The sequence below is a fragment of the Bradysia coprophila genome, unplaced genomic scaffold (genome assembly GCF_014529535.1).
Source record: "Bradysia coprophila strain Holo2 unplaced genomic scaffold, BU_Bcop_v1 contig_248, whole genome shotgun sequence".
NCBI lineage: Eukaryota > Metazoa > Arthropoda > Insecta > Diptera > Sciaridae > Bradysia > Bradysia coprophila.
Window position 1 is genome coordinate 1,159,178 of NW_023503509.1, and position 17,912 is coordinate 1,177,089.

Sequence of the window (17,912 nt, forward strand, 5' to 3'; positions counted from 1 at the left end):
GGAAGAAAATTAAGATTTTTGTTTGACATTTCTTTTAAATAAATTTTTTATTTGATTTAAGAAATAAGTTTAAATGAGAAAATTATAAATTAAATGGTTAACGTCGAATTGGCTGATGAAATATTTTCAAGAAATTTTATCTTCTTTCGATATAAATCGTTTTTGTGTATAATTATTTATAATACTAAAATGCAAAAAAAAATTGTAAATAAAAGAAAACTTTCTTGATCAAACTTAACATTTCGAAAGATTATCTGAATTAATTTTGTGCGAAAACAAAACAGAAATTAATTAAAGAAAAAAAAACTTTTCTTTCTGTTAATTCTTGATTTAATATTAATAAATCGATAAAGGTAAAAGTTAAATTTTATTTTATTTTGTAAACGTCGAAGAGTGGGTGGTGTATGTGGTTGTTTTGTATATTTTGTTATATAAATAATTCATTCATTTTGTGATTTTTGTTTTGTAATTTAGATTCTTCATTTTTGTAATAATAATAAATTTTCATATTGATTTTACCGTTCATAAAATATATACATTTACAGTTTACACTTTTTCTTTATGTCAAACAGTCTAACCTCTTTCAATGGTGACTTTTCACAGGATTTTTGTTGGTTTTTATATTGGGATCTTTATTCTTAAATGTTTTTCTTCTCTTTTTTTATTTATTTATTTAACATTAATATAAATATATAATTTACATTATATATACGCAATTTTGTGTTTCTGTTTTTTTCATTTTTACTTTTTTAATTTAAATTTGAATAAATATTTACTTCACTTTACACATATTAAGCAATTTTTTATATTTTTATTTATAATTTTTTTTACTTTATTTTTTTACCATTTTTTCCATTTAAATTTAAATTTTCTTATGCTGTGCCTTCGTTTTACATATTTTTTCTTCTGTTTTATATATTTTTCTCTCGTTAAATGGAAGGTTCATCCGTTTTTTGTTTAGCCAAAAAATCCAATCAACTGTCATTAATCGCGGAATTTTATTTTTATCAATCGAATAAAAATCTCCAACGAGAAAAATAAAATCAAATTTTTTCAATAGACCCGTGTATAATGATATTATATACGAATCAAAAGTGGGTTTCGAGTTTCCGAGTAATGAAATCAAACTCTAAAGGAAATTTTATCTCAGAATAGTTGTCCCTTCAAAGTTCCAAAATCAAATACATGGACAACTCGCGCATTATTTCTTCTCGTTGAGATTGATACGATTCCATTTTCATCGATTTATTTATATATATATATATATATATATATAGGTCGGTCAATGTGCATGATTGCGTTTTTTGGCTAGATGGATAGATTTTTGGAACGAAAAATAATAAATTTTTTTCATACAGAAACATAACTAATTATTCATGAGCCCTTTGAACAATTATTTACGTTCCGAAAAATGTGTTTGATAAATGATAAAATTCTTTCGCTTTTCTATTTTGGTTCAAGGATAGATAGAGTTAAAAAATAATTAGAATCTAATAATCTGCTTCAGTCTGTTTTAGTTTTTCTACTCTGTTTTTTTTTCTCTTTTGCTTTCTTTTCTTATTTTTCTTCTTCTTCGTCGTGTAACTGACACTATTTTCTTCTCTCTCATCTACGTCTGTGGATTGATAACGAAATCATAAAAAGTGTTAAAAATTTCTTTTGATTTGTTTTTCGTCTATCGGTTTTTAGTTTGACGAGAGTATCGGTTATCGATTGATCGTTTTAGTCAACACAATTTTATTAGTATAGCCGCCACTCTTGGAAGGGTTAGTGCATAACATACTGACCATACATTGAATCGATAACCTTGGTTTCCCAATTTTTTACTCTTTTTTGTGTGTTTCGACTTAGCGTTCATGTCTTCAGCATTTAATATGCTTCCGTACGCTTCTGAATTCGCACCATTCGAATTCGATGGTTTTTTGTCTTTTTTATTATTAGTTTTTCATTGGAGGACGAGTTTCACATTTTCCACCCGAAGAGTGATGGACGCTTTATCTCCAATGCATACGTTGTCTCCCTTTCTTTCGGAGATTTGTTTTTTTTTTTTCTCAAATTTATTTTTCCATTTTATAAAACAAAAATACAACAACAATTACGATGAAATGAATCAATGAAATTGAGCATCAAAAAATGTCTATTATACGCTACGAAAATTAAGATACAAAAACAATTTATCATCCCCCCGATTTATTCACACACATATTTTCTTTTGCTAACCCCGTAACTGGTTTCTCGTTCTTTGTATTTTAAATATTTTCCCATTTTTTTGATCATTTTTTTTCTTTTAAATTTTATATTTAAGAGTTCATAAGATTGATGTCACGTTCGAGGAAATTGATTTTACAAAATCAGGACCGAAAAAAGAACCCATAATTATTTCAACAACAATTTCACTTTTAAAAACATAAGTGGAACCGATCTAAAATGCCGTAATTGTAAAATCTAATTCGCGCGCGTTTTTATTTTTAGGAGAACGAAGAAATAAATTTAATTTAAAAATTTCGAACAACAACAACATTTGTTATTTGTGGTGTCGTCCGCCGCATATGCCGCATGATATTCTGAAAAAAAATTGAACAGAAATTTATGGGTTAGCTTAACAATTGCTTTGGAATTGATTAGAAATTACCCCAATAAGTGACATGCCCGTAATGGAGGATAGAAGCACAGGCATGGAACTAGTAAGGACAAGAGCGCCAATCCGATCCAACTGAAAAAAAAAGTAAATTTTTGAATATGAAAAGGAATTAATAATTATGAACATCGGATATTTGAACTAGCCGGAATTTATCGAAACTAAATGTAAAAAGCCCTTTATCCCAAGCAAAATAATCCTTTCATTTACCTAGAAAGATAATCTCGAATTTATCCCTCTAGTGCAAAACATTGAGATAAACAGCTTTGGACTAGAGGGAGAGGGATATAGAGGTTATCGATCTGGGCAGATGAAAGGATTTTTTTTTGCTTGTTGCAATGATTATTTTGACGATCTGGATTATGCACAAACAATTTGGGTAGAGGTGCATAGTCTCCTATTATTTCCAATCTCCCATTCCGTTACGCTCTGCGTTCCTACTTTTTTCCTGAGGTCAACATAACGTTTCTTCGCACATGCCAATTTTGCTTAACCTGAGACGAAAAGCTCAGGGGCGCAAATTGCAAGAACCGGACATCTGCACACAAACCAAAACAGGACTCCTTTTTCACATTCACTAAATCACAAAGAAACTATCCTTCGGAACGACAAACAGAGCTATAGCTCTTCCCTTGCCCACACATCACGTAAAGTGACAAAAAAGAAGAAAGAAAAGCTGTTTCGACCTCGAGAACTAACGGCGGTCACTGGTCAGAGTGGACTGACCATCTTCAGTTGCTTCCGCTAGCCTCTTACACAAGACAGCAGCAAAACGTTCCATGAACAAGTGTAGGATAGTTTGCATTGAGAAATTGCCATCTGCTGATGGAAAATTTGGGGAAATAGCGGAAAGCTGCTAAGCTGTAAAGGCTCCAATTACATCTGAGGTGATAAACTGACTAGAGTGGAAAGTGACGAATTACATCACTAGGAAAACAAGAGAATTTCCTTAAAAATGTTATATACAAGAGAATTGGTTTGGGACTCCACAGCATGTAAAATCCATTACACAACTCGGGATAAAAATGAAAACTTCACACGAACACTGTACTTTTCAACTTTTTATCCCTTGTCATGTTATAGTTATTTACATAACAAGGGATAAATAGTTCACAAGTAGAGTTTTGTGTGAATTTTGCTGATTCGAGGCGAAGCCGAGGTCAATAAACACACGAAAATGAGACTTTTCAGCTTTTATCCCGAGCTATGTAATGGATTTTGCATTCTGACTCAGAATTTCTGAGTGCATCGAAAGTGGTGTTTGAAACATGAAAATTATGGTTTTCGACACATGTTTTCGGCTACTCCTCGGATTCACACGAAAACTCTACTTTTCATCTTTTTATCCAGAGTGATGTAATGAATTTTATCACATACGCGCGATGTTCGGCTGTCAAAATTATTTAACTAGAAGAATAATTCAAAAATTACACTTCAGTTCTATGTTGTTGTCTCGTTTTCGCTTATGTGATAAAATAGAGTAAACACTTGTCACTATCAGTCTCGGCAAGCCTCGACTTCTTCGTGACAAGTGTGTAATATATATTACATGCTACATGCGTCGAAAACCGTACTTTTCGTGTTTTAAGAACTTCTTTCGACGCCCTCAGCATGTAAAATCCATTACATAACTCGGGATAAAAATGAAAAGTCTCGTTTTCGTGTGTTTATTGACCTCGGCTTCGCCTCGGATCAACAAAATTCACATGAAAACTCTACTTTTCATCTTTTTATCCCTAGTCGTGTAATAAATATTATGCACCTGTTGCCAAGATTGATATTTTGACGTGTAGGACATTATTGCCCTAGCCGAAGGCGTGGGCCATAATGCCTACACGTCAAAATAACATTCTAGCAATAGGTGCATATCATATTTTATCTGTCGAGAACAGATATATCGAGATAAACAAAAACTCCCTAGAGTGATAAGCTCGAGATTATCGTTCTAGACAGATAAAATACTATTACATGATCTTGAAACCTAAACCAAATTTCTTGTTATCCCTTGGTGTGTAATAAGCCACTTTCGACCCTAGGGAAAACAAAAGCATGTAAAGTAAATGACTGTTGAAGTGGGCAATATTTTGAAGAAAACTAACTAAAATCCTCTTCTGAAAACGCCAGAAATGTACAGGCAAGAAAGCACTTGAAAGGAAAAACCACCTGACATTCGAAAGAAATCATCTGGGAATCGTCTGAAGATTTGCAATTTTTTGAAGATCATTTGCCGCTGAAATGTATGATCATCCCTCGCTATTTGTTTAGATAACATTCGTTCAAACTGTATGAAGTATGACAATTCACCACTGGCTTCAGAACCGGCAATATATGCTAGAATTTTAGTGTTTTTCAAGGTACAAAATTGGTACTTCATTAGCTTTAACCGTTCACTTGCCATCTGTCTTCATCACCCCGTATATTTATCGAATCTTTTAGTTCTTTTAGTCTAACAAATTTTAACTGATTGAACGAGAATCTTGTACTTATTATGGATGAAAACTGCAGACGATAAATCTTTTACTTCATTAGTTAATTAGTTTGAACGCATTGCGCTACATAACGTGCAAATTAGATTTTGTAATTTTGTGTTTTCGTAATTGCTATTTACCATTGGTCTTCCGTGGACATTTCAGCTCCAAGTGAAAACTTGATTTTATCTAATCGTTTACCAAAACTGCTCTCTCATCTCTCTTATACGGAATCAAGCTTGCATATAAATGTACTCTCATTGCAAAGAATGAGCCACTTGAGTCACATAAGTGATTGTGAGAAATTGAACAAAATAGAAGCCTGACCAATTCGATTAGAGTTTAAGGACATTCCGAGGGACATTCTAAGTTAGTCATCGTCCTTATTCCCTCGGAGCCCAGACCTACAATTGCTACTGAATTGTGACTGCGGGAAAATCACTCTTACAACCCAGGCACCATCATCGAAAAGCGAAAATTAAATCCGAAAACAGAACCAAACTTACCGTCTTGTGCAACCATTTTCGCAAACACATTCGCATGGATGTTGCGTGGTATCTCCTTCGGCATCGCTCATACAGTGATACAGCATACATCTGGCGCACATCATTCCACTAATTTGTTCTAAACCATTTTTAAAACAATCTGGAGCGAATTCACAGTAAGCGGCTTTTCCGTTCCATTCTTCCGTGTAAAACTCTTGACAATATCTGTTGGCAAAATGTGACGGTGTTAAGTCCACCTGACCAAACCAATATTTCAATTCCGTTCGTTTTTACCTGCATCGCACTCTACTTTTATGTATCGTCGGCTCCTTGATAATATGTTGTTCAGCCATATCTAAAGCGCTACGTTTCTTTAAGCTGCATGTTGATCCTCGTCGAGCATTCATTACGGCTCCGACGGGTTCGTCCACAACCGGATAATTGTATTCATGCACAGCAGTCAATTGAACATAAGAATAGTTATCACCCGGAACAATGGTTGCATTTGGTTGTTCGGTGTTGTTTGTATTCGATAATGATGGTGTCGGTTGGGGTGTTTTTTCACTCGATATGATATGAATTATTTGTTGCTTGTCGCTATTTTCTAGATGGAGATCATAAAACACCATTAATGCCTTCCGCTCAGAAATGGAACTCAGCTGCGAAACACTTACTTTGACTTCCACTAGCTTCAGAACTGGAACGAGATTCTGATGGTTCGATTGGTAGATCTAAAGTCTGAAATGGAATTGAATTTATTGCAGCGCCTTCAGATTGATCAAAATATGTGCAATAATCGTGGAGAGTCATAGAGAAAGTTCTGGAGTAAGGATATCGAAGTTCTTTCCGTCTCATACGGCTTATATGCCAAAAGATGGCATCGCCCTAAATTGAGAAAGGGTCAACCATTAGAAGACCTAAGTGTTCAATCAAATGCAGCAAAACGCGAAGTGTGGAATACCGTTAAAACAACGTAAGTCTTCAGAAATCGCAACGAATTGATAAAAATAATTTTGGACCCAGACAGAGTCTTTAACGTCCGAACTGTTGTCCCAGATTAAGAAATCTTATAACTCGCCATTATGATTAAGACTTTCAGACTAAAGATGTGAGGGCGGATTTCAAATTCTTCGATCCTGCTTCGACTGGACTAATTTTTGACATGAATATTTGATTTTCCCGCGCTTTTTTGTTTGGAGCTACTTTCACGCCGCTCAAATTTTTTGGATATTTTGAGTTTTTCTCCGATCCTATTCGGATGGACTTCAAATTCATCGGGCCATTTCAAACCAGGAAAATTCGGGCCAGCTTCTCATCATTCCGAATATCAAAAAACTTCGACCATCACAGGCCTCAGACTCAATCAGGTTTGACAGAAACTTCATTGAATATTTGTCGCAAAGACAATCTTCGTTTCCCAACACACTGAATCCTTACACCCGGAACAGAATTGAAATTTTGAAATTGTTAACTGAATTACTTACCATGAAAACGTCATCTTCACCAACTTGATTTCCATATTTGTATGGTGATGACCAATTTGGATTTAAGCCTTGAATAATCAGAAAACAAAATTTATATTTTTCGAACGCGATGTGTCAGCGCCATTGGCGCGTCCAAATCAAATTCACTAAGATCAACTACGCACAACGGAATCAAAAGAAAGAATTTAAAAATTAACAAAAAAAAATATATTTATCGGTAACGTGTTTATAGTGTTGAAAAGTATGACTTACCAGGAAACAATATAGTTCCAATTATGAAAGGCAAAAACAAAGGAAACAAACAATATGTTTAAAAAAGGCTCTCTATTCAAGCAATATTATAAACAACATAAATACAACATTGGGACATCCAGGATTCAGTCATAAATGCGTACGTAACGTACAACACACATGGTAAATGCAATGACAACAGAAAATGAGGAACATAAAGATCACCGGAAATCGATATTTATGTGGGCAGTAAGTCTACTTGATGTTGTCTTGGACAGACAGGGCAGAAAGAGCAGTATCACGACTGCACACTCTTTTCACTCCTAGGCCAGTCGGAGTTACCGAAGCAAGTTGCTCACAAACACTCTTGTGAATGTGTCACAAGTTTGTTTCCGATTTAATGAATTACGCAGCAGCATCCAGTGTATCCTGGTTTATTGTTTACCCCCATTCAAAAGTTGATCATCACAAAGGAACTCTCGTCAAATTAAAATATTTTTTCTTGTAATGGATCACTTTCGCAGGGGGTAAACTGCCATGTAATTGGCAACTTTCGCATGGGATAGGCAATAAAATATCTTTTGCTTCAATAGTTTCAACATGCACAATTAGCCTGCCTTAAATCTCTTACTTTCGTCATTTCTGTTGCTTACAGGTTTGACAGCCGACTGCGAATGGTTATCAAGACTCGAATCGACAGAAGTATTCGTCTACTTAATTAATATCATTTCGGAAATATGGAATCATGCTTTCAAAAGAAATACTTTCCTGCACACAAAACGTCTGCATAACAAATAACTTACCGTCAATAAGATCGTCATAAGCTCGAATTATCCCTTTATCGAAGGCTCTGGCGTCGGCAGCTGTTTGAAATGTTAATCCGTTTCGTTGCTTGCCAGCTCGCCAGTGATGAAACGTTGGCATGACTTTGAAGTACTGTAAATCTCGGTTAATGACACAACTAAGTATAACCTGCGGATATTGGTGAAGATTGAGTAAAGAATTTTGCTGAAAATTTACACGAAAATTTCAGTTCGCTTACTGTTTGGTCAGAGATTCTTTGTCCATAAATAATATATTCATGTCCGCCGACATCTGGGGGTAGTCTAGCCCTTTTCCGAATGGAAACATTTGCTAGACCACCCCCAGCCAAAGGCAACCAGCCTTCAGTACTCTCGTCCCGTGTCATTACCTGCGCTCTTACTTTAACTAGGTAGTCACTGAAAAATGGAAAACAAAGCGATGTCATGTTAATAATGTGGGCTAATCCTAAGTGCTCGTTTGCAGCTATAAAAATTCAGTTATGAGAATGTTTTGATGATTTCTAGCGAGTGAATCAAATAACTATTCATTTGCCAACAGCCCAGTTGTGGACTGTGGGATGTTGATGCTGTCGTTTTCTATTACGATCGAAAATCGGATCTTTTCACAATTTTATAGTCAATCTTTAAGTTTGGTTTCCACTCAACAAAAAGCACTCCGTGTGAGAGTCGTGAGAGAGCAAACTGTCAAGTAAACAAAGCAAAAATTGAACAAAAAATCAATTTTGTCTCTCAGACGGAGTATTTTTTTTGGTAAGTGGAAATCAAGCCTTATGATCGACTGGAAACTATCGAATAGCAAATTGGCTGTATCATTTTACATGCACTTTCTCAAACGTTTCAGGAGCTAAAGAAGTTGCGGCTAGAAATCTGTTAAGTTATGGTATCGATGTTGGCAATAAAAAAGAAATAGAAAAGAAATGGCAAAAGTTAGGATGGTAGAATAAAACTCACAAAGTTAAATTGACCTGTTACAGACTGTTGTCATCTGTTATCGACAACGACAGTAATAATAAACGACAAGCTCGGACTAATGAGGCCTTATATAGCAAAAATCATGATCAAAACAAATGAAGTAAAAGATTTCTGAAATCAATCCCTTAAAATCTTCGATCAAATGAAGTAAAAGTTTGAATAGTAAAACTTTTAATATGCTTGCCGTCTGTGACAGGTTAAAGCTAAAATGTCTCATTCTTTCCTAAAATTTGGCATCTAAAATTCTAAACTAATCAACAGTTTTTAAGTTCACATCACTCCAGCTCCCGCAATGAACGTAACGGAAGTGGTAGTGGTCGCAATTGATAGAAATAATAAACAGAAAATGTATTCAATGAACCAACGACAAAATAACAATCCCCCATGTCCTTGCTAACCTACACGGAATTAATTGTCTGGGGTGTTATAAACAAAATTCCAATTTTCACATGGCTGTCTGTGAAACGTTAATTACAATTAATTGAATTATATATGGACGATTAAAAAACCTTTTGATTCACACAAAATCCTATATATTGCTCTTATCTAGTCTTTTTACTCATCCCACACGCTCACACACACATTTGTTATAAACAAAACAAAATTTCGTGATTCGCAGACTCGTGCAAAATTCGCAAATGTGACGAGTGGAAGGACCCCACTCAACGTGGTATAAATATCATAGAACGGTAATTTCGCTGCACAGTAAAATGAATATGAGTCGATCAAATAAAATCGAAATGGTCTAAATAATTCCACTTAACTTAAACGCTCAAATATTTTCCGAATTTAAAGAGTTTGTTTTGTCAAGTTATTTTACTTGGATGCACTGTCTGGAGCGATCAATATCAATCGACTATATTACTCGATAAAATGTGATTACTATTATTGTTTTTCCTTGTTCGTAATTCGCAATTTCAAAAAGACTTTTTAGGAAATCAATTGATCATCTTATTGATTTCGTTTCTGAAAAAAGCAATAAACATGCTCTGCAAAATGATTAAATTTAGCCAATTGTAGCAAGTAAAGTGCAATATTAAACACTCAAACGAGCACTCAAAAGTCCGAATTTATTTACGATAAATTTAGTCAAACAATCGCTTTGCAAATCGCAAAATAAAAAAGGAAGACAAAAAACACGAAAATTCGTTTTTTTTTGTCTGGAAGGAGAGATCTATTTTATCAATAAAGAGAGTATAATAACGTACTGAGACAGATCGACGACATACATATCTCATGTTTGTTTTACTAATTTTGTTCAATTAGGCTTTAAACCCATACACAGAAAAATTTTGGTCTCATTCAATGAAAAATGTTTATCGACCACACATCGAACTGAAGAGAAAAATCATCAAAGAAATAAAATACACAAAATACCAATTCTCTTGTGTCAAACAATAATAATTAACAAAAAAAACGAAGAATTTGTTTTCAATCAAACAATTCATTCAACAATTTAAAAAAAATTGGGACTACAATTCTACATAATCTGCAAAGCCATATTTTCGTTTACAAAAGCGCAAAAAAAGTGTACATTTCATGAATAAAACTATTTAACATTGAAACTAAAAATTTTCTGAATGGGAATTCGCTTGTTTGACTTGAATTTCGAGGTCGATGTGGGATAATATGAAACGAAGAAATGAATGGATGATGTTCATTGATTAAATCAACCAACACGTTAGTTGAACGAATCAAGTATTGGTGGCGCATCAAGCACACCCCTCCTTTTGCCAATGAAAATTTTCTTTTCATTTCAAGTTTATTGATACAATTTTTTTTGTGTGTTACCAATAAATGTTTTCAATGAACAATTAAAGGATTATGATCGATTTGTGGGGGGAGCAGAAAATACTCGTTGCATTGATCGTGTCTGTGATGGATTTTAAATATTGTCTGAATGAGACCATTGACGAAGAAAAAAAAACCATCACAGCCGATGAATGGTACATTTCACACATGAGAGTCTAACAAGGAAAAAAAAGTACTTACTCTTCAGTCATTCGCTCTGTCATGATTTGAAAAATCAAATATCCTAATTTCGAATCGTCTTAATGACACTGTTTTCACCATTTTTATAGCATAAAGACATCAGCTTATGTATCGAAAATGTATCGGAGAAACCTCGCAAAACCACTGAAAATCACCAAAAAAAAAACTCAGTCACAAGCTCGATTTTGACACTTGGAGTGCTGCACATTGTTCATTTTGACACTTCGTATGCTACAAATTTATTTGGTTTTGAGTGTTCATTTCAACATCAAAATATTTATTTACTTTTACCGATTGATGGTGATGTTCAGACCAAAATCTTTTTCCATATCAATTGAAGTGAATGTTTTTTGTTTATTTCCCTAACAGAAGGTGACAATCAATGTAATCTCGATGAAAAATGCAACATCTTTAACCGATATGAATACCAACTGTTTTGTAAATTGCGCTTCAAATGCTGGTAAAAAAACAGTGTGTACAAGAAAGTTCAACCTAACAAAACAAAAATTTCTAAAGTTTGGTACTGTCCGTTACCGCTTTGGCGAAAATCGCGAAAATCAGTCACAGCTTCTTGTCCACACCATTCAATCTCAATGTGGTAACGAATAGTTTACTAAGTCTGAATTCATAGTCATCCGTTTTAATTCAGTTTTGCCTCCGTGTACATGACAGATGGCATTATATCGCACATTGTTTGAAAGGACAACTGTCACATACACGGAAGCTAAACGAAATGAAAACGGATGACTGTGAGCAATACTCTCTCTAGCAAACAAACTCCCAGCTCTCTGTGTCAAATTCACACCTTATTTCTATGTATTCTACAAACACTATTCTACATTTTGACTGACTACGCTGTAATGTACATGTAAATTTAAAAGCTTACTTGATTCTTTCATCACCTTAATAAAAGTAGTTTGGTTGCTAGAGAGGGTATTGTTGTGAGGCTACCATAAAGGAAAAATAGCTGAAAAATCCAAGGTACGACACTTTGCAAAACTATTGAAAGATTGCGGCGCGAAGTTTTAAATGTGCGACTGAAAATTGCTGTTTTTTGACATTTATTGATTGTTGAAATTCAATTGTTCAATCATTTTGAAATGTGTAGAATTTTCAAATATTTTACATGCTACATGCGTCGAAAACCGTACTTTTCATGTTTTAAGCACTTCTTTCGACGTCCTTAGCATGTAATAGTATATTACTTCCGAGGTTCCAAGTTTTTTATTTGATAAGTGGGGTGTTACAGCCCGACCCGAAGGGGAGGGCTGTATTCCCCACTTGTCAAATAACAACTTGGAACCTCGTAGGTACAATGCTTTACGTGATTAGGCAATGTAAATGAAAATGAAACATGCCGCACCGTAACACGTAAAAACCATTACATAACTCGGGATAAAAATGAAAAGGCTCGTTTTCGTGTGTTTATTGACCTCGGCTTCACCTTGGATCAACAAAATTCACATGAAAACTCTACTTTTCATCTTTTTATCCCTAGTCATGTAAAATACTATTTCAGATATTTTTCATCTTAAATTTTAGAATGTTTTCATTGGCACATTGTTTTTATCTTATCTCCTAAACGTAAAATTGAATAAGATTTAGGTGTCTGGATTAGCGTTGTCCTAACTGCCTTTTTACATTTTCAACATCCACAATATTATTGTGGATGTTAAAAATGTTTGGATCAAAGCAAGATATTGGCGATATATGCTCAAGGCTGTATCAATATTGTGTACCTCGTTGCGCTTTTCAATGGACTGTTTAAACTGTAATGATATCAAAGAAAATTTACCTCAAAGACAATCACTAGCAGACATAGCCTATCGTAGGGAATGTTCGTCAGAAATTCTGAGAATTATTAAGAATTTCCAAGAAATTTAAAAAATTTGCAGGAATTTTGATAGTTGAAATCTCCTAAATTTAAGAGATTTTAGAAAATTTGAAGAATTTTAAGAAATTCTTCAATTCTCAATATTACTAAATTTAAGAATTTTGAAGAATTTAGGGAATTCAATTTCAGCAGACTCATAGGCATACAACAGTCGAAATAACTGTTATTTGAAAAGTGATCATGTAACTTGATATAAGTATAGCATAAAAAACCAATTGGTCAATTATTTCGACTACTGTGCCTATGTCTGTTGGCTAGACTTAATTAGGCTTAGAAAACAAAATGCTGATATTTTGGTATTTAGCTGGATTTATTTGCGAAATGTATAGCCCATCATTCTGCTGAGTAGCCCAAATATCACTCACTGCGAGACATATAACTAACGATCCCATGAACCGATTGTTACAAATCATGTGTAGCCTACTTGTAGAGTCAATACCTTTCACTTTATATTTCACAAGATATGCACGAAGAACCGTCGGCAGACCTCCCAAAAATAGTCAAACTTGACGTCCACTCGACCAAGGTTTCTCATATTTGAACTTTTACTCACAATTTCGATTTCTATTCACGCCTTGAAAAAATCTGCGAATTTACGTATTTTTCTGCCCATTCTCCGGCTAATCTGAACCAATTTTCAATCTAAGATATCTGAAAAAACACATGAAAAGCGAGCGACCAGCTATTTCATTCAAAGAATAAGTTTGGCGATACAACGCGGTAATGTAGCCTCTATTTTGAGAACATTACCACCGTCGAAAAATTGGAATAAAATTTATTATCTATAAATGTATTTTAGGTTCCATTTAACTCTCACAATAAATGAGTAAATCAGATTTTCAAAAACTCTTTTTTTCCTGATAGGTATGATTGTAACCTATCATAAATTGCAATGAACAGTGTTCTTTAACCTTAAAACCACCCTAGCCCATAACCTGTTAGCAGATTGTGATAATTGGCTCCTCTTACTGATATTAAACGATGTTCGGACTACAAATAAAAAACATAGAGTATCCTTTTCTGGTGTTTATTTGTGAGTGACCTTCGACAATTTTCAAGACATCTTACAATTCTTTCTGACCTTTATGATGATTCACTCGACATGAATTACTATCAAGTGATATCCAACAAATTCGAAATACGATTTGGCTAATGTTTTATCAAAGCACCTAGCATGGTAATAGAAAAAAATAAAGTAGTACTTTAATCGAAGTATGCGAATATTTCCATACCTTTTTTTTCTTATTGTCATTGCAAAATTACCATTAAGGCTGCTAATGGTATTAATGGTATCAAAATACTACTTTATTTGACGTGTAAAAAACTTTATTACCCTGCTAGGTGCTTTGGTTTTATACATAGCAAAATGCAAGGTTCTGACAGAACCTTGGTAAAATGCATGTCAAAGGTAATGAAGTATTAGATTTTGTATCATTAAAATGCTTTGGTAGAAGTTGACTCGATAATTACATTGGAAATGCTACCGTCTATGAATCTAATTCTTTACTGATTGTGAAATTTAAACAGCCAAAAAAAATTTAGAAGAATGAAAACGGCTTGGGCTGAGAGAGTTTGATGACTCCTATGTAGTCTGACCATAAAATTTTCTCCAATAAAACAGTCACCCACATCCGCACATCCATTTTAGGGTTAATTCTTTCCCTTTTCACACTCCATTCTTCGATTTTCACCATTGCGCTTCATTCGTTTTCTCGCTGTCACGAGAAGGCGTAACATTTTCGGTCGCAGTAAAAACAATCTTTGAAAATGTGTCGGCATTCCAGTGAAAATTAAACGGAATTTCCCTAACAAAGTCACGGAATCAAAATCACTAAACAGTGAAAACGATCGTCCAACTGGTGAAGGTTAATATCGATATATTGTGAACAGGTTTTTCGCTTCATTTTTGGTTTAAGTTGCGAAGAGCTTCCTTCTTGTTGTTTTTTCTGTCTTTCATTTCATCTTACTTTTGACCTAATTTAGAAAGGATTTTTGCTTCATAATTTCTCGTCTAGACAAATACATTCAGTTTGGTTTGATAAAAGTCTAGTCTCAACAACAAGCATAGACATTTTATCGTTCATCATGTCCGGCCGCACCGATGATGATGATGCGTATTTATATGTTTAGAGAAAATAAAAATTTATTTTCATTCGAAAATCGATAAAATTATCACATCCTCAGTTTAGTGAATTTTATGAATGAAATCTAACGAACAGTCAGGGGTTCGTGCATAAGTTTAGCACTGCGCAAACGCTAGTTTTTATTGTCATTCTCATTATTCGGTTGTGGAAATAGACAATCACACAATAAAGTGTATTAAATATGACAAAGGGTAGTTAAGGGAATTATGCTTTTACTTTCCAAAAACAAAAACTATTAACTCTATCATTCATGCCTTTGTGCCACACAACATACACACCTGATGGTCTAAATAATTGATTTTTCTTTCTAAATTCAGCTCGCCACACATCCAGTCACAGTAATTAGCTTATAGTGCGTGTCACACTTTTACACCATTGCAAAGCACGTTAGCTCCTTGTATAGAATCATCAAAATCATCGTTCGTTATACTGAAATTAAAGAAAGAGGCGCGAGACACTATATAGCCAAATAAAAATGACCACCCAAAAACCAATGCCGCATGCTTTATCCGTATCATGTCGTATGTTAACAAAATCCGATACTGAAAGTGTTACTACAGATTTATCACTATTCTCGGTATCATCAGCTGCCGACTCGTTTGGCAAACATCGACTGGTCACATTTAAGGAATATCGAGGTCCCAGCCCGAATCCCGACCAAAAGGCCAATCGGTAGATAAATTTCTTTTCCTTGCCAAATTTTTGGTGTTGATTTAAAGTTTGAACGAACATTTTCGGAAACGAATTTAGTAGGTCCGAGATCATGTGGTTCGAAGAGGGAAACGATTTGATTCGAAGCTGTGCGGCACTGTCCAAGGCCTTAGGAATACAGAAAAGTTTTAGCACTAGCGATATAACACAATTACCGGGTCCAGAAACAGAAGGCACGAATCAGTTGCGGCATACAGTATCCGAATTAGCACTAAACTCACTGCAACGATGTGGATATATGTTAGACAATCCATCAAGATTGGAACATGCGTCACGGTCTTGTTCGACATGGTAATTATGAAGCAGGGTATGTGAAGGACACAACAATATTTTAACAATAATTTGTACAGGGTCGCTGTTGGTGAACTAGCTTCAACATCGCAACTTCCTTCTCCACACGGTGGGCCGGCGTCTACATCACAATTGACGACCAGTACACCACCACCAGCTTTTACTGGTTAGTATATGCTTATATATGTGTCGCCTTAATGACCCTTACGATTCTAAAGAAAAATGTAGAAAGGGATTTCATGCTTGATGCCACATGTTTCCTTCTTCATTTGAAGCCAATCTGCCCAATCTGCATAAAAAACTTAGTGCAAAAGAGAGCAAATTTTGAGAGAGTAAACGTATGAAATTCTCTCACTAAGTCGTGCTTTTCTCTTTTGCACTACCTTTTTTATGCGTTGTGCTGCAACAACCTACCATGGTATAACGACCACATCCCATCTTTTTCAGCTGCTGACCTGATTCGATCGGTGAATAAAAAAGTTCGCCAAAATTACATTCGACGGCGATTGTTGACCACATACAGAGCATTGGATCGTTTATCGCAAAGTGAATTCAATTTGGATCGTTTGGAGGCGGTAGCGGCCAGTTACTACAAAGGTCCCGGTCCAACCGAACTGATTGTTCCGTCTACTATTGCAAAAACAACGAACAATAATAATAATACCTCAACAGCCAATCCCAATGTACCGAACGACACGCATACAGAACCGGCACAGGTGTCGAAGAAGCAGCAGCAAATTAATGCCGACATAATTAAGAAAAAGATCTCGTTGAATATGACCAAGAATCTAACGATTCAAGACATAGAAAAGGAACGTGGTAAACCGCTGAGTAAATACGATAGAAATATGATGATATTCAATTGGCTTCATACATTGGATGAGGTTGTGGCTGATGAAGATGTGTCTTAGTTGCAGCAAATCAAGTAAATTATTGCATTTTTTTCATAGCACTTTCCGGCAATGCCAAAGAATGAGTTTCCTGAAAGTGAAAGTGTGAGGTGATTGTTATGAAGCACAGTCTAAAAAATGTCGAAACCCAAACGACCTTTTGTACGGCTCACTGTTTAGCTTAATTTGTGCGTTGCCGCTGCTAGAGAGTGCTATGCTTTTTTTTCTAAAAGATGAACAATGCAACATTGAGAAAATGGTTATCACCAAACGGAAATCAGAAAAATAGAAATGTTTGGCCAAGTGAACGATTTTTTTTAAAGGTCAAAGTGCTGTATCCCTAATGAACAATCACCCAAAGTTCAATATATTTGTTTCATCAATACTTCGGCGCTAGAGAGAGCATTGTTTCATCTATTCTTCGATATTTTGAGCCTGTGTATTCAGATGGAAATTAATTCCACTTGTGCGTTTGTTAAACATAGACGAATACAGTCGGCGACTTTGAAATAAGTGACGTATTTTGTGTCAGCTGTTTTTCAGCTGATCCACTCATGGTATATAAACCAATATGGTTTTACGTCTTCGAACAGTTTTCCTCAATGCAGGCTTTGCCTTTTTTTACTCAAAAGTCCTATAGTGACCTTAGGCGGAGAGTGAGACCGAAGAGATGTAAGAATGTCTAGTAACTGACAGGTCTAGTTTCTGAATCGTAAAATTTGTAAGACACGACAGACCTTTCAATAGAATTCTTCAACCATTTTTGGCATCGTTTCGACTCCGATTTGATTTCACTACGATGTAAGCCGTCTGAACTGCACACAAGGCCTACTTTCGTTGGGGCACACAAAGTGCCAGGGAAAAATATATTTTCTTATAGATTGAAAT

The 17,912-nt window shown here is 34.9% G+C and overlaps 2 protein-coding genes across 7 annotated transcripts; one reads left to right on the forward strand and one right to left on the reverse strand.

Moving 5' to 3' along the window:
- Positions 1 to 488: 488 nt before the first annotated feature.
- Positions 489 to 11,298, reverse strand: LOC119078256 (sprouty-related, EVH1 domain-containing protein 1). Of its 2 annotated transcripts, none has more exons than XM_037185750.1 (9): positions 11,095 to 11,298; positions 8,349 to 8,526; positions 8,110 to 8,278; positions 7,076 to 7,143; positions 6,266 to 6,329; positions 5,886 to 6,195; positions 5,613 to 5,816; positions 2,633 to 2,713; positions 489 to 2,564 (listed from the first exon to the last, which is right to left on the reverse strand). In XM_037185750.1, exons 1-9 carry the CDS (start codon positions 11,115 to 11,117, stop codon positions 2,525 to 2,527), a joined length of 1,137 nt encoding a protein of 378 aa, XP_037041645.1. In that variant the 5' UTR covers positions 11,118 to 11,298; the 3' UTR covers positions 489 to 2,524. The 2 variants fall into 2 exon arrangements, with proteins under 2 accessions (XP_037041645.1, XP_037041646.1); XM_037185751.1 differs by having other exon boundaries at positions 7,076 to 7,098; positions 11,095 to 11,289.
- A 3,388-nt stretch (positions 11,299 to 14,686) lies between these two features.
- Positions 14,687 to 17,332, forward strand: LOC119078261. 5 transcript variants are annotated; one of them, XM_037185758.1, is made up of 6 exons: positions 14,688 to 14,853; positions 15,450 to 15,653; positions 15,720 to 15,804; positions 15,883 to 16,134; positions 16,194 to 16,300; positions 16,582 to 17,332. In XM_037185758.1, the coding sequence occupies exons 2-6, from the start codon at positions 15,608 to 15,610 to the stop codon at positions 17,043 to 17,045; spliced, it is 954 nt and encodes a 317-aa protein (XP_037041653.1). In that variant the 5' UTR covers positions 14,688 to 14,853; positions 15,450 to 15,607; the 3' UTR covers positions 17,046 to 17,332. The 5 variants fall into 5 exon arrangements, with proteins under 5 accessions (XP_037041651.1, XP_037041652.1, XP_037041653.1 ...); XM_037185756.1 differs by having other exon boundaries at positions 14,687 to 14,853; positions 15,450 to 15,804; XM_037185757.1 differs by having other exon boundaries at positions 14,687 to 14,853; positions 15,450 to 15,804; positions 15,886 to 16,134.
- The last annotated feature ends 580 nt before the right edge of the window (positions 17,333 to 17,912 follow it).